General features: G+C 43.1%; 1 protein-coding gene across 1 annotated transcript in view; it reads left to right on the forward strand.

The window, feature by feature from the left end:
* LOC103587734 (transmembrane emp24 domain-containing protein 11) overlaps nucleotides 1-23,301 on the forward strand; it is a 43,560-nt gene that overhangs the window by 15,420 nt on the left and 4,839 nt on the right. Inside the window, exon 2 of the mRNA XM_008569275.1 lies at nucleotides 14,465-14,565. Coding sequence (XP_008567497.1) covers nucleotides 14,465-14,565 — 101 coding nt within the window. The remainder of the gene's footprint in view (nucleotides 1-14,464; nucleotides 14,566-23,301) is intronic.

Consider the following 23,301-nt stretch of genomic DNA (forward strand, 5'->3'; position numbering starts at 1 on the left):
TTCTATAGGATATAGAGCTTGAGAGTTATTACCCTTTGGTGGTGTACTTTGTTGACTTTTCATATTTCTGGTATCTTTTCTTTGCTTTTTATTCATTGTGGCAGGGGGTTTCACAGTCCACAGGTTTGATACTATTGACTGACTAAGATGTTGCTGGGGTTGCCAATTTGGTATGGCTACCTCAGTGACTGCTCAGTTGGCCACTAGTGCCTTGCATGTGTGGTTGCCTTGGGTCTTGGGCCTCTCCGGGGAGCCACCTCTCTGATCAGCTTGGACTCTGCCAGGCTGCTGGATCACAGGGCGGTATCGCAGGGTGTGTGGTCTCTGTTGAGCTTCCACCTCCCATGCTGGACTTCTCCCTGTCCCGTGCACTCTGGCCTGGGCTGCTGGGATGCACCGAGGCACCACAGAGCGTGTGGTCTCTGCAGAGCTTCCCCTTCCCCTACAGGATGTCTCCCTGCTCTGTGCGCACTAGGCCAGGCTTGGGATGGAGCCGGGTATCAGCGGTGAAGCCTACCTGCTGCTGGATTGCATGGTGGCAGCCCCCCCACTGGGTGTGTGGACTCTACGGAGCTTCTTTCTCCCTTGATGGATGTCTCTGTGCTCTGTACGCATTGGGCCGGGCTGTTGGATCACACGACAGCAGTGTGGTCCCCGTGGAGTTCCCGCCTCCCCTGCCAGACGTATCCTTGCTCCATGCTCACTAGGCTGGGCTGGGAATGGAGCCAGGTGCCTGCGGTGAAGCCTACCTGCTGGATCACGCAGTGGCGGCCCCACAGGGGGTGTGGTTTCTGCAGAGCCTCCGCCTCCCCTGCCAGACGTCTCCCCACTCTGTGCGCACTGGGCTGGGCTGGGAATGGAGCCGGTGGCGGCAGTGAAGCCTATCTGCCGGATCGTGCAACAGTGGCCCCGCAGGGCATGTGGTCTCCGTGGAGCTTCTGCTTCCCCTGCTGGATGTCTCCCCATTCCATATGCACTTGATGTTATGTTTTTATAGTTTAAATCGGTTGATTTGTGGGAGAGAGTGATGCTAGGGACCATCTATTCCACCATCTTGACTGGAAGTCCCTGTGCTCTTCCTTTTAAAGCCCTCAGAACTATACTTCTGACCACCATTTTTAATCCATTCACTACTGCATGGTCCTATAATCTAATCACCTCTTCAAGGCCCCATCTTTCAGTCACCACAACAGGACTTCCCACCCTCTTAACAGTCACAGTGGGGATCAAGCTACGAATACACAAAACTGGGGGACACATCCATATCATCTGGCATGCCTTTGTGTTTGAGAGCCTACATTATATCGAATGTAAAACCAGCTAGAGTGCTAAACAGGGGTTATACCTTAAGGGAAAGCTTAGTTTTTGATGAGCAATTTTCCGTCCTTTAAAACCTCCTTCAAATGTGACCAAGTTAGGGCAGTGTGTGCGGTCAAAAATGTGGTGCTTGGGGCTGGCCCGGTGGCGCACTGGATAGTGCGCCGCTTGGGAAGCGCGGCGGCGCTCCCGCCCGAGGGTTCGGATCCCACATACAGACCGGTTCCCGCTCACTGGCTGAGCGAGGCGTGGGAGCAACACCGAGGGTTGCAATCCCGTTGCCGGTCCCCGGTCCGGTACGGGGGCAACACTGAGGGTTGCGATCCATTGCCGGACACGGAAAAAGACAAAAAAAAAGACAAAAAAAAAAATGTGGTGCTTATGAGTATCACTTCTCAGAGTCACCAATGAGCCATGATGCCTACTCTTACATGTCCTGAAGTCTCAGGCTGCCTTGCAGTGGCAGAATACTCAAGGTGCCTGGTGACCACCCTTTATCTGCATCTTCTGGGTGAGCAGAACAGCCCCTGTAAATGTTCTTTTTTCAGAAAACCCTACAACACCACCGTGCATCATGGACAAACATCTTGACACCTCCTAGAGCCCCTGATTGTGCCAGAGAGCAAATGTCTCTTAGCTTTGGGGAGAGAAATTCACCCCTATGCACTTCCAATTTGAGACTAGTAGAAGTTGTTCACAAGTGAATGAGGCAGATCAAATTGTGATTTATAAAAGACAGCTGTAACTTCAAAGCATGCTGTGTAATCTTTCATTTCTTCAACCAATATCAAACTAAATCACATAGGTGTGCAAACCTTTCAATACCATGACCCAGACTTCCCCCTCCATGGTAGAGGCAGAATGGCAGAATTCCTTTTTACTTGGTCTCTTACCCAGGGACAAAGTCAGAGACTACAAAACCATAACCTGAATCTACCGCCATGTGGTGACAGTGAAAAAGTAGTCTAGCTTTACCTAAACCTTGTCCATGGGTAGAGATGGACCCTCCTTCTGAAAAGGGAAAGAGAAGAAGTTAGAAGAAACTATAAATAATGTCTAGACCTCTACCAAAAAAGAGGGAGATCCTAATTTAGGAGGACTCACCCTTTTGAAAGCAGTGAAACCTCTGGAGTTGGGAGAAATCAATGTGTTAACTCAGCGGTGCTGGTACTGAGCACTGAGTCCAAGAGGAAACACCATGTGGTTGGTGGGGAGGGGGTTTGCTCTGAATTCTGCCAGGTACACCAGACTACAAAAAAAAAAAAAAAAAAAAAAAAAAAAAAAAAAAAAAAAAAAAAAACCAAGGCAAAAATATAAAACAGTTTATTTGGGTCAATCAGTAATCTTTAAAGGAAAAAAGGAGAATCTTTTTTTTATTGTCCTTTTTGAGACTGGCCGCACCGTGCTCAGCCAGTGAGCGCTGTGAGTGCACCGGTCATCCCTATATAGGATCCGAACCTGTGGCGGGAGCGCTGCCGCACTACCAGTGCCGCACCCTCCCAAGTGCGCCACGGGCTCGGCCCAAAAAAGAGAATTTTAAAGGGGCAGTTCTAAAGTTGTTTGCAAAGAATTTGCATTGATTTGCTAAAATAACATAAGTTACCGATTGGCCATACATTTTTCTTTGTTCATAAATTCCAGGAACATTGCATTGAAGAAAAGGACAAGAGTCACAATGGTAACATCTGGATAAGTTCCAACTCTTTGCAGTGCTAGCCAGTCTGGAAACGGCTGCTTTTACCAGTTATCTCAGACATGGAAGGAGGACATGACTGAAGCTCCGGGCCCATCTCTCTCTGGGCCTAGGAAATTTAGCAGACCTTGCATAGCTCAGATTGTTTTTTCTTTCTCGGGGGAATAAAGGAACAAGGAACAAATAGGACAAACAAAAACCAAGTAGCAATGTGGCAGGTTTAACCCAACTATATTTTACATCATATTAAGATGTATAAATGGACAAAGCACTCCAATTAAGAGGCAAAGATTGTCTGACTGGATTTTTAAAAAAATACAACTATATCCTGTTTCCAAAAGAAACACTTTAAGTATAAGGAAAGTTTGCAAGAAAAAGAATGGAAAAAGACATACCATGCAAATACAAACAAAAATAAAGTTGTTACAGTCACAGTAGGCTTTGAGAAAATAAATACTACAAGAGTTAAAGAGGCACACAAACCACCAATGTTGGATTTAATAACAGGGTGGTGTTTAGGTGTGTTTCCTACACAACTGTTATGAACTTCACTTAAAAGAACTTTATGCATGATGGGCCATCAGTTAAATTTCTATTATTGTCATTATTTTTCCTATTGTCTATGATCCTATCTTTGTCAGTCATTACTCTGATGTGCCAAATAATGTGATAACATACTCCAAAATACAATTCTTAAATATTCCTTTAAAAGTCCCCTTGATGGCAACATTTCATGCATATTTGCTCTATATTTTTTTGTTCATGACCTGTTGCAAGTCCCTATGTCAAACGCCGGGACCCGGCTCAGTTTATCTGTTTGCAGTGGGAATCCATGAGCGACTGCTGCGGGCGAGGTTCTTCGCAGTCTGGCGCACCGATGTTGCCTGTGCTAACAAACCACTCTGTGTTTGCACCTCCCTGTCTCACTAACTACTGCAAAGCCTTCAGCTGCTTGCGATATCTCTTGACTTCACTTAGTGCGACTCAATCGTAACTGCAAGCGTCGAACGCTGCTTGGTTAAGAAGTGCTCATCAAGAATATCCTTATATCTAATTTTTAGATCACTGTTAAAATGAAAAACCAGATAAAAAAAATCTGGGACTCTGTAGGGTCATGTGACCATGTCCCAGATCTCTAGTCCAGGAAGGACACACACCAGCTATGCTGTGTTTCTCCCTTCACAGCTCTTAGGACCACCGAGTCCAGTGGAATACTCCCATCTAGAAAGTTCAAGAATGATGACCTCAGAGCCACTCATCAAATTCTACCTGAAAGTTTTTTTTTTTCCTCATTAGGACTAAAAATAGACAAGAAATTTGAGGAATTGGCTTTCCACTTTCCCCAGGTGGAGGTGGTTCAGAGCACCACAGAGCAATAGAGAACAGGCTTTGGAGACAGAGATGCTCTTTGAAATCTGCTTTTATTGCCTAATAGCTGGGTGACTTTGAGCTGTTTCCTTGTCTGTGACCTGGAGAAAACACCTGCCACGGAGCAGCAAAGCACCTGGTACAGTCCTTGACATGCTGCAGGTGCCCTATCAATGTTAGTTCCCACCCTCTTGGACTCTCTAACCTTGTTAACCTGGCCTCTGAGTACCTGCCCCAAGCCTAGTAAAGACGGAGGTGTGGCTCTGACTCCGGCTTAAATCCTCCCTGAAAGGAAGAGAAATTGCCTGAGAGCAGAGAAGTCCTAAGTCCCTACCCAAGAGAATTGAAAGCAGGGACTCAAACAGATACTTGTATGCCAATGTTTATAGCAGCATTATTCACATTAGCCAAATGGTAGAAAACCCACAAATGTCATCAACAGATGAACGAATAAACAAAGTGCGGTCCATCCGCACAGTGGAGTGTCACTCAGCCTTAAAATGGAAGGAGTCTCTGACACATGCTACAACATGGATGGACCTTGCAAACATTATGCTAAGTGAAATACGCCTGACCCAAAAGGACAAATACTGCAGGATTCCACTTATATAAGGCACTTAGAGTATTCAAATTCATAGAGACAGAAAGCAGGAGCTGGGGAGTTACAGCTTACATGGGGACAGAGTTTCAGTCTGGGAAGATGACAATGTTTTGGAGATGGATGGTGGTAATGGCTGCACACAGTGTGAATGTGCCTAATGTCAGTGAAATGGGCACTCAAAATGGTTAAGAAAATGGTAAATTTTATGTTACATATATTTTACCACAATTAAAAAAACATTTAAGAAGATAGTTGGGCGAGAAACAGCACACAATTTGTTTCACCTCCAGGCCAAACAGTTTTCCATGGCTACGGGCTCTGGTGGGGAGGCGGGTACTAACGCTCACACGCAGTCCCCGTCCTCTGCGAGGGAATACGGCTCCGTGCTCCAGGCACCCATCTAAGGTTGCAGGTCACAGGAAAGCATGCCAAAGCTGGGGGTGGGCAGACACAGCTGGAAGAGGGATCTGAAGGGGCCAGGATGGGGCTCACAGTGTCCACCACACTCCCGTGAGCACGAGGTGTGGCAGCTGTCTTCTCTGGGGCCAGGGAAAGCGCTCTCACCTCAGGAGTACTGCCGATTCCTGCTGACACCATGCCTTGCCACAGCCCTTCGCAAATGTCCATGGCTTCTAAGTACGATGATTTGAGAAGAGTGTCTGCCCTTTCAATTGCTTCTCCTTGGTGATTAAAAATGACACATGCCTAAGAATAAACGTGAAGATATGCACAGTCTCTGAAATGACTGCGAAAATGACAAACCAGCAATGGAGGGCCATCCCGTGTCCACAGGATAGAAAAACTAGCAAAAGACTGACAGATGCTTCACAGGAGAGGAGACCCACATGGCCAGGAAATAGATAAGAAGGTGCTCAAGTTCATCAATCATCAGGAAAATGCAAAGCAAAGCCCATGAGACACCACTGCACACCCACTGAATGCCACAATGACAAAGATAGAAAATAACAAGTGTTCAAGAAGACATGCAACTCCTACACATTGCTTAAGTGGAACACAGGCGCACCCTGTGGCCAGGTAAACAGCAATGACAATAAATAATCTACACCTACATATAAAGACACAGATGAATCTCACAAGCAAAGGGTTAAGAGGAGCCAGACACAAGCGTAAGCAAAATGATATAAAGTACAGAAACAGACAAAACAACCTGTCTTTGGAAGTCAGAGTAGTCGTTACTTCTGGGGGGAGCAGGGAGTGACAGGTGGCATGGGGGCTTCTGGGGTGCTGAGGACATCTTCACCAGGGTGATTCCACTTGTGACAATGCATGGAGCTTTACAGTGATGATCCATGCACCTCTGTCAGCAACACGCTCCCTCTACTCAGACTCTCAAAAAGGTTATAGGAAAACAAAAGATCCTCCCAGAAACCCGGAACATTCTAGAAGAGATCACTATGTTTATAGCTACTCTTGAAAGCAACTGCCTTCTGTGCCCAGGTCTCACCCCTTCATCAATTAAATCGAACTTCGGGGGTGGGAGCCAGGCATCTAGCATTATAGGTCCCAGGTGACTCCAACGTGCAGCAAACTTCGGGAGAAACCAGATGAGACTATCCAACCTCCCATACGACAGTGGGAATTTATAGGCCCCTCTCCCCTGCCTAGAGGTCTCCACTCATTCTCGAAGTTTCAGTTTAAACACCACTCACCTTTCTGGACATCCCTCTGTTACTCCTGGAGGCCTGAGGAGCATACTGATGAATTTGGATTTCATCCTAAGAGCACTGGGGAGCCACTGAAAATTTTAAGTAAGCATCGCACCTCTTCTGTCACCCGCCCTATTCTGCCTTACACAGTAATGATTAATTGTGGTTAGCATGTTTTGAGTGATTCCTATGGGCCAGGCAATGCTCTCGGTGCTCTGCATGTTTTAACTCATTTAATCTCCGTGACCATCCTGAGAGGCAGGGCCTGCGACTACCCTCCGCTTTCTTCTGAGAGGTTCTGTAAATGCACCCAAGATCGTATAGCTTGTGAGCAGCGGAGCCAGGGGTTAACCAGACAGTTTGGCTTTAGACTCCACAACGCGGGCCCTCCATTCCTTCACTCACTCATCAAACGCAGAATGACCAAGCATTGGGCAGGTAACATTGGAGTTTTCTTCAGCCCTCCAGATAGACCTCAACTTAGGTAATACAAGAATATTCGAGACTGAAGACGGTCACAAAAATCAGGTGGAAAAATCAATCTACAGATAGAATGTATATAATCTTATTCTTTATAAAATATATAGCACGTACTAGGAAAAAGGCTAGAAGGATAATACTGAATGCCAAAAATGTCTAGAGATTTTACTCTCTAAACTTCCTACAATGAATATGTTTTCTTTTTCTAATACCAACCCAAATGACCCGTGGTTCCAGCCTCCTGCACTCAGTCCGGAGCAAGTGGGACAGCCCCACCAGGGGTGTGCACAGGGTACCTGGAGACCAGACCATCTGTGTGCTTGGGGCAGCTCCCCTCCCACAGCACCCAGCAGGTGCCTGGCCTGCAGGAGGCTCTGTGTTTACCAGACTGGAAACCCGAGGAGAAGGGGACCTGGGAAGTGAGGTCTGCGCCCAGAGCCTCTGCAGGAACTGTATTTGGGGTCGGTTTAAGACACACACACACGCGCACCGCATGAGTCTGTGGTGCGTGGTGGTGTAGGCTGTGATGCCCAGTGCCCTCAATTTGGGATCAACCCTGCTGAATTTTAATCCTGGCCCTGCCCACTGACTATCCGCATGATTTTAGATAAGTCACTCAGCCGTCGGGCTCCTCCTCTGTAAACTGAGTATCGCTACACCTACCCTACAGCGTTCGTTACAGGATGGAACTAATGCACGAGCTGATAGAAACGCTCTGCACGTGAGAATCCAGGTAAGGCAGGGCGCCCTTCGTCACGTGTCGCTCAGAGTTCACAGTGCGCCGACTCCGCGTTGAGCAGCGTGCGGACGTTCACGCACCTGCCCGCGGCCCTGCAGGGCACACCGCGGCTGCCCCAGGCCTCAGCCCCCGAGCCGCGCTGCTCTCCTGCCACCTGCTGGCCGCGGCGGGGCACGACGCCTTCTCGACACTGCGCCGGAGGTCGGGGGCGGGGATGGAGGCGCGCACTTAGGGCTGCAGGATCAGGGCAAGAGCAGTAGAAATTACCCTCGTTCACTCTGACGACTCAAGGCAGGACGCCGGGAACACTGGCGTTTTAACAGGGGGCCCAACTGGTGGCCCTCATTCATTTAAAATCCTTTATTGAACATGTGCTGTGGGACACACTTTCACTCACGTTCTAGGCTTATTTCCAGGCCCCAGATATCCAAAGAAAGAGGGAAAAAATGTCACTGCTCTCTAGCACCTTACAGGATGTAGCCGAGGGCCTACCAAGAGCATACTGGCATGCGGACAAGAAGAGCCCAGTGTGGGTAAGTGTGGGGACTGCAACAAGAGCGAAGTCCCAGAAAAATAAGAGGGTGGCCACTGACAGGACAGAGACACCCCAACCATCCCAAAGAGAGGGAGCAGAAAAGGTAGGTTGCAGAGGGGTAGGATGTTTGGTCGTGGACAGATGGAGACCCTCACTGTTTCCATAAGAGACAAAGTAACCATCTGAGAGGTGGGGGTGGGGCAGGGTGCTGGAAGAGGCTCAGCAGGAGCAGGAAACCAGTTGTTTTCTACAGCAGATTTCTAGGTGATCAGATACTTAGAAAATGATCAGTCAGCTGGGCTGTGGCTTTTCTCCAGGAGCACTCAGCTGTTTGGCACAGGTGCCTAGTCACATTGAGGGCCTTGTTGCCTCAGCTGCTGAATGTTCCATACTCACTTGAACAGAACCTGTATTCTGTCGGTGCTGGGAAGAATGTCCTATAAATGTCAAGCAGGTCCTGCTGGTTGACGGTGCTGTTCGGTTCTGTGTCCTTGCTGATCTTCTGTCTAGCAGTTCTGTCGAGTACTGAGGAGCGTCGAGGTACCAACTGTAAACTGGATCTTCCATTTCTGTTTTCAGTTCTCAGTTTCACTCCACGTGTTAACGCTCTATTGTTGGTGCATCAGAATGGTGTGTCTTCTCAGTGAAATGACACCTTTATCGTTATGCAATTTCTCTTTGTCCCTGGGAATTTTCCTTGCTCTGAAGCCTACTTTATCTAATATTTATATAGCCACTCAAGCTTTTTTAAGATTCATGTCAGAGTGCTATATCTTCCTTCATCCTTTTACTTTTCACTTATTTATAGCACTATATTCAAAGTGATTTTTTTGTAGACTGCGTTTATAATTGTAGACTGCATTCAAATTGGGTCATTCAAAAAGCCATTCTGATCATCTTCGTCTAATCTCGGTTCATGCCATTTACATGTAATTATCGATGTCAGGATTTAGCCATTTTATTATTTGTCTTCTTTTTGTTCCTTCTACCTTTTGTTCCCTTGTTTTCCATTTCTAGCCTTCCTCTGGGTCACTTGAACGTTTTTTAATATTCCATTTCGGTTTACCGATAGTGTTTTTCACTATATCTCTTTCCTCACCTCTTATTAGTGGTTACTCTAGGGATTATCGTACATATACTTATCAGTCTACTAGTATCGATATTCTACCATTTCAAAAGGAATGTAGAAATCTTAACCCCATTTAAGTCTCTTTGCACCCCCACCCTTTAAAATATAGTGGTCTTAAATATTACCTCCACTTACACTGAAAAGTACATCAGACAACGTTACAATTTTTGCTTTCAACATTCAAATATATTTAAACTGTCAGCCTTAAAAATAGAGAAGAGTCTGTTGTCGTTCCCGCAGATGTATACCCTTTCCATTGTTCTTTCTTTGCTTCTGATGTCCCAAGTTTCCTTCTGTTATCTTTTTTTTTTCTTCTGTTTAAAGAACTTCTTTCAGCAATTCTTTTAAAGCAGGTGTTCTGAAGACAAGTTCTCCTAGTTTTCCCTGGGCTAAAAATATTTCATCTTCATTCCTCAAGGATATTTTTGCTGGATATAAAATTCTGTTTGACAATTATTTTCTTTCAACACTTGAAAAAAGTGCCACTGCCTGCTGGCATCCATGATTCTGATGAGAAATCTGTCATTCAAACTGTTATTTCCCTATTGTTATTACATCATTTCTCTTTGTTTTCTCTTTTTTTTTTCTTCTTGTGTTTAGTTTTGAGTAATTTCATTGTGATATATGTGGGGATAGACTTGGGGTGGGGGTGATCCTGTTTGGGATACACTGAGCTTTTTGAATCTGTAGGTTTAAGTCCTTTACCAAATTTGGGAAGTTTTCAGCCATTATTTCCTCCAATATCTTTTTAGCCACACACTTTTTCTCCTCTCCTCTGGAACTCCAATAACAAAGATCCTAGACTTCTGATATTGTCCTACAGGTGCATGAAACTCTGTTTGAGGCTCATTTTTTTTTAAAAAAAAATCTATTTTTATCTCCATTGTCCAGATTAGATTATTTCTATTGACCTAGTTTCAAGTTCACTGACTTTCATCTCCATTCTTTTATTGAGTCCATTCAGTGGTTTTAATTTTGAATATTATATTTTTCCTGTTCTAATTGTCCATTTTGTTCTTTTTTTTTTTTTTTTGTCTTTTGTCTTTTTCCGTGTCCGGCAATGGATCGCAACCCTCAGTGTTGCCCCTGTACCGGACCAGGGACCGGCAACGGGATCGCAACCCTCGGTGTTGCTCCCGTGCCTCGCTCAGCCAGTAAGCAGGAACCGGTCTGTATGTGGGATCCGAACCCTCGGGCGGGAGCGCCGCCGCGCTTCCCAAGCGGCGCACTTATCCAGTGCGCCACCGGGCCGGCCCCATTTTGTTCTTTTTATATCTTCTACTTTTTTTGCTGAGACTTTATTTTTCCATTTACTTCAAGGGTGTTCATACTGCTTATTAAGGCATTTTTATGATGGCTGCTTTAAAGTTCTTGTCAGGTAATTACAGCATTTGTCATCTTGTTGTTGGCATCTGTTAACTGCCTGTTCTTGTTCAAGTTGAGATTTTCCTGGTTCTTGGCATGTTGAGCAATTTTGAATTGTGTCCTGGGCATTTCGAGTATTACGTTATGACTCTGATTCCTATGAATATATTCTATTTTAGCAGGTGGTCAACCATTTAGATTCAGAACACACATCCTAATGTTAATTTCATTTTCTGAAACTTTGCACTACTGTTCTGGTGTGCTCCGCTTGTGTGCTATCTAGAGGCCAATCTGATACCTGGGAAGTATTCCACACTATAGTTGGATTTTCAAAGATTTTGCTGTACTAATTATAGTCAGTTTCATGCATGGGCTGATCAGAGGTGTGCTCAGGACTTCATTTACAGATTTAAAGATCTTTTTCTTCAGCTCCCCCTCTCTGTAATCCTCCCCCATTCTCTAGTGTAGAGGAGGGGTGCCAACTCTTCATGGTCCTTCACTTAGTGCAGAGTGGGCCTGCTCCTAGGGCTCCACCCCATAGTTTCCCCAGCTGAGGCATCCTGTGGGGAGGGGTGCAACTTCTTTCATGGTGTTCATCTGGAGTAGGGCAGGTATAGTCAAAGGGATTTCACCATGCCAGGCCCCCTATTCCAGATCCTTTGGATAGAGACAGGTTTTTCCTGAGCAGATTCTCTATCTTTTTATAAATCTGGCCTGCACTTGCAGGCTACAGATTATTCTAGCACTCAGACTGTGGTACATAGGAACAGGTAACCCACTGCTGAGCTGTGCTTTGAGTCCTGAGGTCGCCAGCCAGTCTACCTTCTTTCCTCCACCTTTCAGAATCTCTCATAGTTGCTTTATACATTTTGCCCAGGGCTTTTAGTTGTAATCAGCAGGAAAATAGGATGAAATTGACTTATTACATCTTGTCCAGAACCATCAAGGATACCATTTTAAAGACCTCCTAGAGATGAACCATTCTAAAAAGTATTACACATACATTATATGTATAGTTAACAAACTCTGGGGAGGAGAGCGGGGATAGGCCACTATTATTCAAAGATGCCTAAGACTGAAGTCACTCTGCAGTTCAGGCAGGGCCTGAGAGTTGCTTTCTGTGTTCCTAACCCAGGAAGTGTTCCCTCTAAATGTCCCCCAAAGGGTATTTCATTTTCCAGGGACTGCCCTCCATGGTCAGTATCCGAGGTCAAGTTTGCGTCTCAAGTCCCTATCAGAGATTTGACTCTCCCTTGCCTTCTAGGAGTAGTACTGGAGTTAGTAGTTCCAGGGTTTGGAATCAGACTGCCTTGGTTCTAATTTTGCCTCTACACCTTATTAGCTGTGGGTTTCGGCTGTTACTTTCTCTGAGACCCAGTTTCCAACCTCTAAGATGGGGACAATAATACAGACTCTGGCACTTTCTACAACCTCCATCACTATCACACGGTCCAAGCCGCAATAGCCTCACTGCCTCCACCCTTGACCCTTCTTCATCTTTTTCCCCACAGAACAGCCACAATAAAAATTTAAAAGGAAAGTTATATCATGTCACTCCACTCAATTTCTTCCCCAAATGCTTACAATGGACTTGTAGACCCTCCATGATCCAGTCCCTGCTACTCCTTCAACATCATCTCCTACCATTTTCTCCCTAACCTCAATCCAGCAACTCTGCTGTTCCTTGAATACTCCAATATGCTCCTGCCCCCAGGACCTTTGCATATACTCCTGCATGGAAAGATCTTTTCCCAGAGATAGCATAATGTGGTGACAAGGGAAAAGTCACCTCACTTACCAAAAATAGTGAGTGTATGATTTTATATGTATAAATTACATATATACATATAATATATATCACTTTTATTCAGTGCTAATTATGTGCCAAGCACCATTCTTTTTTTTTTTTTTTTGTCCTTTTTGAGACCGGCCACACCGCGCTCAGCCAGTGAGCGCTGTGAGCGCACTGGTCATCCCTATATAGGATCCAAACCTGTGGTGGGAGCACTGCTGCGCTCCCAGTGCCACACCCTCCCAAGTGCGCCACAGGCTCAGCCCCAAGCACCATTCTAAGTGAGCAATTTACACATATATGAATCCTCATGACAACAACCCTATGTAGGTAAATACTATTTTTATGATGAGTTTACATATGATGAAACTAAAACACAGAAAAACTAATTTGCCCATAGTCACATATCTAGCAAGTAGCAGTTAGGATTCAAACTCAGGCAGTGTAGTGCCTCTTTCTCTATCCTTATGAAATTGTATATTTATATTTATATGCCATAAATATATATATATATATATATGTTATATATTTATTTTCACTCTTCTAATCCTTTAGGTCTTTGCTCAAATGTCAGAGAAGCCTTCCCTGACTTCCCCACATAATACATAAAAGTCCCCAGTGCTACCTGTCCCTGGTTACTTACAGTTTCTTATAGTAGTCTTAACACCTTCTACATTGTATATTTGTTTGTTGTCTGCTTATGTCTGCAGGAAGGCTCCCTGGGAGGTAGAACATTGTCTGTTTTGCTCACTTCTGTCTGGAGGGTGGTCAATATATACTTGTCAAATGACTGGGTGAATGAATGAATACAAATACTTCCCTCAGAACACATGTTAAATGCTTAGCATTCTAGCTGGCACGTAAGGAAGGCTCGATAAATGTTAGCTATTTTTTTTTTGTCTTTCTCCGTGTCCGGCAACGGATCGCAACCCTCAGTGTTGCCCCCGCACCGGACCGGGGACCGGCAACGGGACCGCAACCCTCGGCGTGGCTCCCGCGCCTCGCTCAGCCAGTGAGCGGGAACCGGTCTGTACATGGGATCCGAACCCTCAGGCAGGAGCGCTGCTGCGCTTCCCAAGCAGCGCACTTATCCAGTGCGCCACCGGGCCGGCCCCAATGTTAGCTATTTTTTCATTCCTATTGTACCCTTCAAGGTACAAAGGGAAGTCAAGCCACGTGACAGCTATCACACACTAAGGAGAGAAGGTTGGAGACCTTTTAGTGATCCAAACTTTAGTAGGGGCTTCTGGAGACAATGAAATGAAGGATTTGATGTGACCACAACTTGCTTTAGATAGGAATTCTGCTGGAACTGTACAGGATTAAGTTATGGGAGGAAGAAACTAAAGGTCAGAGCACTACTGGGGGATGGTGGAAAAGGTCCAGGAGTTATATCTTCCAGTCCTGGCCCACATGGACTTTACATTCTAGGTGAAAACCTTTCATAGGCTTATTTTGAACAGTCCTCACAACTCAGAGGTTTAAGGGGGATATGTATTATCCCCACTTTTCTGAATGGAAAACTGAGGCTTAAAGTGGTGAGTTACTCGTCAAGTTACTTAGTCAACAAGATTGAGAACTAGACAAGAACCCAAGTCCTCCTCTGTGTTTCAGTCTTCCTACTTTGTGAGGTGACCTAATCACCAAGATACAAGCTGTTCAAACTAGGAGTACTTTGTAATTTAAGTAAATGAAAAACTCATTTAATTTAGCAGTAACTATCTATTACTGTTTCTTACATTTTATGTTACATGTCTAATCTTATGTTTTTGAAACAGGGACTTTCAAAATACAGCAATGGGACATAGGCAGACATGATTTCCTTGAATCTGCTCCTGGTTTGGGAATGTTTGTGAAGGTTACAACTTACAGTGATGAGGTAAAACATTCTTTTATGTTTTGTTACTAAAAATTTTTCATTTGCTAAAAATTCATGTGCCATATATCCCCTAAAAGTTCTAAAAGCTCTACATGAGCACTCGTTAACCAGCATTTACGATTTTTAGCGTATATAGCACTGAATACAGGCATGACACAAAAATGTAGAAAGTTCCTGCCCTCAATGTGCCTATAATCTAGTTGAGGAACAGACACTGATTTCTGAACATAAAAAGTTTTTTTTTTTTTCCTTTTTGTCTTTTTTCGTGTGCGGCAACGGACTGCAACCCTCAGTGTAGCGCCCGCACCGGACCGGGACCGGCAACGGGATCACAACCCTCGGTGCCGCGCCCACCCCTCGCTCAGCCAGTGAGCGGGAACCGGTCCGTATGTGGGATCCGAACCCTCGGCGGGAGCACCACCACACTCCCAAGCGGCGCACTGCAGCAGTGCGCCACCGGGCCGGCCCCAACATAAAAAGTTTTTTAAGAAATAAAACAGTGGCATCATATTTGCCATCCTGAGGTTTGCTGATTTTGCTGGGCAGTGAGGATCCTTAGGGCTAAAGCATCCCTCTGGTTTTGCATGGGCCAGGCCCCATCTGCTTTGCAGGTGCTGCAGCCTCACCCGGGCACAGTGGTCAGAAAAGCCACCTCTTCCCTCCTCCCATTCCAGCTGGATCTTCCTCTAGTAATTCAGCAGGCTTTGGGTCTGTCTAGTTTTACAAACCTCTCCCTCACTGGGAGTTAGCAGAGAAGTAGAACAGTCACCATGGTCAAGTGGATAGAAAGTATATTTTGGAGTCAGAGCCAAGTTCCTTGGACAGGTTATTTGACTGCTTTGGTCCTCAATCTTCTCATCTGTATATAGTGGATGTAACAGAGATGTCCATCACCCACTGTGCCAGCCGAGGCACTCTTAATTGTTCAACCCATCAACTCAGTTGTCATGGGGTACCAGGATAGCAGTGGACCAAAGCCTCATAGAACAGAACAGGCACTTTCTAGCTTGCAAGGAGAGGGTGCTTGACGTAGACAGAGCAAAGTTCCCATTCTCATGAAAACTGGATGACTGATGGGCTTAATCTCAGCATAGACATTTTTTTTTCCTTTTTGTCTTTTTTCGTGACTGGCTACGGATCGCAACCCTCAGTGTCGCGCTCGTACTGGACCAGGACCGGCAACGGGATCGCAACCCTCGGTGTTGCACCCGCACCTTGCTCAGCCAGTGAACAGCCGGTCTGTACGTGGGATCTGAACCCTCGGCGGGAGCGCTACCACACTCCCAAGCGGTGCACTATAGCAGTGCGCCACCGGGCCGGCCCATCAGCATAGACATTTTGACATCCCCACTCATGTGGTGACTCAAGACTCCAATCCAATTGGACTACTGGACATGTGATTACTGCCTATTTAACATTCTTCTCCTGGCATACCTGGCACCTCACTGATGAGTCCCACTGAAACCACTTCCCTAGCTCCAGCCACCTGTCAAGCTACCTTCTCCTCCCTTCTTCTCTATCTCTTGTGCTTCTTGTTCATATTCTGTTCCCTGTTATACCAAGATCCAATTCTCTTTTGTTCTTTCCCAGCAATCCTTGATGACTAATCTGAAAATCTCTCCAAAGCTTATTAAATCCAGAGCCAAAATTTTAGCTGGGCTAAAAACCATCACACTAAAACCTGTTCACTGTTTTTAAAAGAGAAAAGGCTCATCTTTCAAAAAACACAGCTGCCTGAAACATCCCCTTTTAGAAGGGAGGAAAAATATTTTCATTCATTCTGCGAACAGTCAACAAATATTATAAGTCTAACATATGCCCAGCCCTCTTCTAAGAAGAGAAAAAGTTCTCACCCCATAGGTCTTATTCTCCATTCGGAAATAAGATGACAAGAAACAGCTCTAGTGTCAACATTTTTACAACCTAAGATCCCCTTTTAAGATCCTTATCAGTAACCCCACAAGTACTCTGGCTATTCCTGTTTGAATCAGTGTGTCCAGGAGCACAGATTACTCCAAGTTTCCAAACTTGATCCTGTGTCTATTCTTGTGTCATATGACTGACAGCCCAAGGGAATAACATGGCTAGTGGGTGAGCAGGGTAGACATTAATAACAATATATATTTACCATACAAACCTATACATTCTGTATTCCATTTTCCATTTCCAATATTCCTATCCCATTTTGTAGAGGAAACTTAATCTGTGCTCCTGTATTTTGATTTAGTCAAGATATTTTTTATTTTATTTTTTTATTTTTTTATTTTTTTATTATTTATTTATTTATTTATTTATTTATTTATTTATTTATTTATTTTTATTTATTTAAGATGACCGGTAAGGGGATCTTAACCCTTGACTTGGTGTTGTCAGCACCACGCTCAGCCAGTGAGCGAACCGGCCATCCCTATGTGGGATCCGAACCCGGGGCCTTGGTGTTATCAGCACCGCACTCTACCGAGTGAGCCACGGGCCGGCCCCTTGAGATTTCTTCTTTGATCTATGTGTTAATTAGAAGCATGTTGTTTTATCTCCAAGTATTTGGATTTTCCTGCTATCTTCCTGGATTTCTTGGTTTAATTCTATTGTGGCCTGAGAGCATGCATTGTATTATTGCTATCCTTTTAAATGTATTAAGGTGTGTTCTACAGGCCAGAATGTAGTCTATTTTGGTGAATGTCCCATGTTAACTTGAGAAAAATGTGTATTCTGCTGTTGTTGGATGAAGTAGTCTATAGATGTCAATTATATCCAATCAATTGATGGCACTGAGTTCAACTGTGTCTGCCTGATGAATCTGTCCATTTCTGATAGAAGGGTGTGGAAGTCTCCAACTACAACAGTGGATTCATTCATTTCTCCTTGCAGTTCTATCAGTTTTTGCTTCACATATTTTGATGCTTTATTGTTATGTGCATACACATTTGAGGATTATATTCTTGGAGAATTGACCACTTTATCATTATGTAATGATCCCTGGTCATTTTTCTTGCTTCTGAAGCCTACTCTATCTGAAATTAATATAGCAGTTCCATATTTCTCTTGATTAAGGTTAGCATGGCATATCTTTCTCTATTCCTTCACTTTTAATCTATGTGCCTTTATATTTAAAAGTGATTTTCTTGTAGACAACATATAGTTGGGTCTTGTTTTTTTTTGTTTTTTATCCAATGTGACAATCTGTCTTTTAACTGGTGTATTTAGACCATTGACATTTAAAGTAATTATTGATATAGTTGGATTAATATCTGCCATATTTGGGGCCGGCCCGGTGGCACACTGCTACAGTGCGCCGCTTGGGAAGCGCGGTGGCGCTCCCGCCGAGGGTTCGGATCCCACATACAGACCGGTTCCCGCTCACTGGCTGAGCGAGGTGTGGGGGCAACACCGAGGGTTGCGATCCCATTGCTGGTCCCGGTCTGGTGCGGGTGCGACACTGAGGGTTGCGATCCGTTGCCAGACACGAAAAAAGACAAAAAGGAAAAAAAATATATATCTGCCATATTTGTTACTGTTTTCTATTCATTGCCATTGTTCTTTGTTGCAGTTTTTGTCTTCCACTCTTTTTCCTGGCTTCTCTGATTTTAATTGAGCAGTTTCTATGATTGTATTTTCTCTCCTTTCTTAGCATATCAATCATACTTTTTTTTAGTGGTTGCCTTACAGTTTGCCTGTGCCTTTGTAGTCTTGCTCAAAAAAGTGCTGCCCACTTCCATTTCAAGTAGCAATTCCCCTCTTTCTTTATCTAGTAGTTTCATAGTTTCAGGTCTTAAATTTAGGTCTTTGATCCATTTTGAGTTGATTTTGTGTATGTGAGAGATAGGGGTCTAGTTTGAATCTCCTGCATGTGGATATCCAATTTTTCCAGCACCATTTATTGACAAGGCTGTCCTTTCCCCATTATATATTTCTGGCAACTTCGTTGAAAATCACTTGGCTGTGTGTGGGTTTATTTGGGGGCTCTCTATTCTATTCCATTGGTCAATTCATCTGTTTTTATGCCAGTTCCATGTGGTTTTAGTACTACAGCTTTATAGTATATTTTGAAGTCAGAAAGTGTGATGCCTCCAACTTTGTTCTTTTTGTTCAAGACTGCTATTGCTATACAGGGTCTTTTGTGGTTCCATATAAACTTTAAGGTTGTTTTTCTATTTCTGTGAAGAATGTCATTGGCATTTTGATAGGGACTGAATTGAATGTGTAGATTTCTTTGGGTAATATGAACCTTTTGATGATTTTAATTCTTCTGACCATGAACATTGGATATCTTTCCATTTATTTGTGTCCTCTTCAATTTTTTTTCACCACTGTTTTACAGTTTTCACTGTAGAGGTCTTTCACCTCCTTGGTTAAATTTACTACTAGGTATTTCATTTTTTGGTAGCAATAGTGAATGAGATTACTTGCTTGATTTCTTCTTTGGCTATCTCATTGTTGGTATATAGGAAGGCTATTGATTTTTGTGTGTTGATTTTATATCCTGCTGCTTCACTGAATTTATTTATTAGTTCCAGTAATTTTTTGGTGGAGTCTTTAGGTTTTTTTATTTATAGGATCATGTCATCTGCAAATAGGGATAGTTTGACTTCTTCCTTTCCTATTTGGATGCCCTTTATTGCTTTCTCTTGCTTTATTGCACAGGCTAGAACTTCTAATACTATGTTGAATACGAATGGGGAAAGCGGGCGTCCTTGTCTTGTTCCAGATCTTAGAGAAAAAACATCCTATTTTTGTCTATTCAGTATGATATTAGCTGTGGATTTGTCATATATGGCCTTTATTGTGTTGAGGTACATTCTTCTATACCTAATTTGTCAAGGGGTTTTATCATGAAGGGGTATTGGATTTTATCAAATGCTTTTTCTGGGTCTATTAGAATGATATTTTTTTCCCTTCATTCTGTTGATGTGATATATCACATTTATAGATTTGTACATGTTGAACCACCCTTGCATACCAGGGAAGAATCCCACTTGATTATGGTGTATGATCTTTTTAATGTGTTGCTGAATTCTGTTTGCTAGTATTTTGTTGGGATCTTCATATCTGTGTGCATTAGGAACACTGGTCTATAGTTTTCTCTTTTTTTGTTGTGTCTTTTTCTGGTTCTTATATAAGGGTAATGCTGGCCTCATAGACTGAATTTGGAAGCATTCCTTTCTCTTCATTTTTTTGGGAAGAGTTTGAGAAGAATTGGTGTTTTTCTTTAAATGTTTGATAGAATTTGGCAGTGAAGCCATCTGGTCTTGGAGTTTTCTTTGTTGGGAGACTTTTTATTACTACTTCAACCTCATTACTCGTTATTGGTCTGTTTAGGTTTTCTAGTTCTTCATGATTCAACTCTGATAAATTGTATGTGTCCAGGAATTTATCCATTTCTTCTAGGTTTTCCAGTTTATTTGCATATAGTTGTCCATAGTTGCCTCTTATGAGCCTTTGTATTTCTGTGGTATCAGTTGTAATGTCCCTTTTTCCATTTTGGATTTTGAGTTTTCTCTTTTTTTCTGTTTGTCTAGCTAAAGATTTATCGATTTCGTTTCTTTTTCAAAAAACCAACTCTTTGTTTCATCAGTCTTTTGTATTGTTTTTTTAAATCTCTAATGCATTTATTTCTGCTCTGATCTTTGTTATTTCTCTTCTTGTATCAATTGGGGGTTTGGTTTGTTGTTTTTCTAGTTCGTTGAGGTGTAACATTAGGTTGTTTATTTGGAGTCTTTCTTCTTTTTTGATGTAGGCATTTATTGCTATAAACTTCCCTCTTAGAACTGCTTTTGCTGTATTCCATAGGTTCTGGTATGTTGTATTTTCATTTTTATTTGTCTCCAGGAACTTTTTAATTTCCTTCTTGATTTTCTTTTTGACCCATTCGTGGTTTAGGAGCATATAGTTTAATTTCTAGTTTTATTCCATCATGGTTGGATAAGGTAGCTGATGAGATTTCAGTTTTTTAAAATTTGTTGAAACTTGTTTTGTATCCTAACAGATGATCTATTCTACAGAATGTTCTATGTGCTGCTGAGAAGAATGTGCACTCTATAGCATTTGGATGAAATGTTCTATAAATGTCCGTTAGGCCAAGTTGGCCTGTAGTAGAGATTAGTTAATGTCTCCTGGTTAATTTTCTGTCTGGATAATCTGTCCTTTGCTGAAAGTGGGGTACTAAAGTCCCCAACTATTAATGCATTGGAGTCAATCTCTCCTGCTAGTTCCAATAGTAATTGTGTTATATATCTGGGTGCTCCAGAGTTGGGTGAACATATATTTAGAGTTGTTATATCCTCTTGTTGAATTGGTCCATTTATCATTATATAATGACCTTCCTTATCTTTTTTTTGCTTTCCTTGGCTTGAAGTCTATTTTATCTGAAGTAAGTGTAGCTACTCCTGCTCTTTTTTGGTTTTTATTTGCATGAAATATCTTTTCCATCCCTTCACTTTCAGCTGGTCTGTCTTTACAGGTGAAGCAAATTTCTTATAGGCAGCATATTGTTGGTTCTTGTTTTATAATCCATTCAGCTACTATTCTGTGTCCTTTAATTGGGGGCATTTAATCCATTTACATTTAGGGTTATTACTGATATATAGGGACTCATTACTGCCACTTTTCTATTTTTTTTCCCCCAGTTGTTTGGTGAATTGTTTTTTTTTTTTTTTTTTTTTTTTTTTTTGGTCTTACTGTCTTCCTTTGTGGTTGACTTGTTTTCTCTAGCTTTACATTTTTCTTTCTTGTTATTTCTTTTCAGTATGTCTCTTCTAGGTTTTTGTGTTATGGTTACCACAAGGCTTACAAAAAATATGTTATAGTTATAACAAATTGTTTTAGATATAAAAGTTATTAGTCTAAGAAAAAAGAAAAAAACAAAGCCAACTCTATGCTTTGGCATCATCTCCCCTCCCCTCCCCAAGTTTTGAAAGATGGTGGAATAGATGATTCTCAGCGTCTCACCCTCCTATAAGTAACCAATTTACAAATATTATAAAGCAAAGACTGCCAACCTGGAACCACTGGTGTTGGGGGAAGAGAAGAAGAGACCCACAGAGTTAGTGAAGGTGTAAGAGACAACAGTGAGAGGGTCTAGGGATGGCACCTATTGTTCTGAGCCAGCCTGGTATGGAGGTGGGGACTAGTTGTTACACAAGGATCAAAGCCAAAAAAAAGCCATGGCACCCCCCATGTAAATCTGCTTGGAGTCCATAGGAGAGAGGAGGACTTAGGAGCACATCAGACCAGCCCACAGGCCATAAAGACCACCAGCAGGATTCTCCCAGTCCCACATAGGAGCAAGCAGCCACAACTGACTGAAGAGAAAGAGCTGCACAGAGGCCAGTGAGTTATTGCAAGATACATGCACAAGGCCTGCAACATGGGAATTGGTTGGTCACAGTGTGGGCAGCTGATCTCAGTGGAAATCGGTCAGGGCAATATAACTGCAGGGGCTTAATCTGCAGGAAAGACTCCATCCTGGGCCAGTATTTCCACCCAGCCCAGACCTGGTAGTGATTAACAATCTGCACAAAAAGCCATCCCCAGATAATCAGTAGCAAATAGCAGTCTCCTCAAATGCCTAGGCATCAGCATAAAGATTGAGAAAAGACCAGAAAAATATGTTGCCACCAAATGAAACAAAGCACCAGCAATGGATGCAGAGGAATAACAGATCTATGAAATGTTTGACAGAGAATTCAGAATAATCCTCTTAACGGGCCGGCCCGGTGGCGCACCGCTACAGTGCACCGCTTGGGAAGTGCAGCGGCACTCCCGCTGAGGGTTCGGATCCCACATACAGACCGGTTCCCGCTCACTGGCTGAGCGAGGAGCGGGGGCAACACCGAGGGTTGCGATCCCGTTGCCGGTCCCGGTCCGGTATGGGCGCGACACTGAGGGTTGCGATCCGTTGCCGGACATGAAAAAAAAAAAAAAAGTTTAAAAATTTGCATATCCCCTAAACTACCCTTTTCATATTAGTATTTCAGGTTTTCCTCTAAGCAAATAGCACCAACTACTTATGAAACAACCCTACTAACATTGTAATCTTCTCCACCTAAAGATAGTGGGTATTGTATTGAACTTCTTATAAAATACTTTTCTCATCACAGGTTTTGAATACAAAGGATGAATATCTGTGACCAAAACAAAACCATTTAAAAGTAAGTGTGAATAATCCTCTTAAGGATGTTCAGGGAGTCATAAGAAAATAGAGAAAGAAGACTTAATGATATCTGGAAAACAATTCAGAAGCAGAATGAGAAACTTTACAAAGGAATTGAATCAATTTAAAAAAAACAAATCGAAATTGTAGAAATAAAAAATACATTGTCTGAATTGAAAAATTTGATAGAAAACTCTAACAGCAGATTTAATCAGGAGAGAATCAGGGAGCTCAAAGACAAAACATGAAATTATCCAATCAGAGGAGCAAAAAGAAAAAAGAAGAAAAAAATGAAACAAAAATAGAGCAAATATGGGACTCCCTCAAGTGAAATAATCTCCACATAATTGGCATATCTGAAGGAGAGGAAAAAGGAAGTGATATAGAAAGCATATTCAAGAAAATAATGGCGAAAATGTCCCAAGTATGGAGAAAGATGACAGCATCTAGGTACAGGAAGCTCAGAGGTCACCAGTCAAATCAATCCAAGGAGGAACACCCCAAGACACATCGTAATCAAATTATCAAAAACCAAAGACAAGAGAATACTGAAAGCAGCAAAAGAAACACATAACATTCAACAGAGC

This window comes from Galeopterus variegatus, unplaced genomic scaffold, assembly GCF_000696425.1.
Source record: "Galeopterus variegatus unplaced genomic scaffold, G_variegatus-3.0.2 Scaffold26, whole genome shotgun sequence".
NCBI classification, from domain to species: Eukaryota; Metazoa; Chordata; class Mammalia; order Dermoptera; family Cynocephalidae; genus Galeopterus; species Galeopterus variegatus.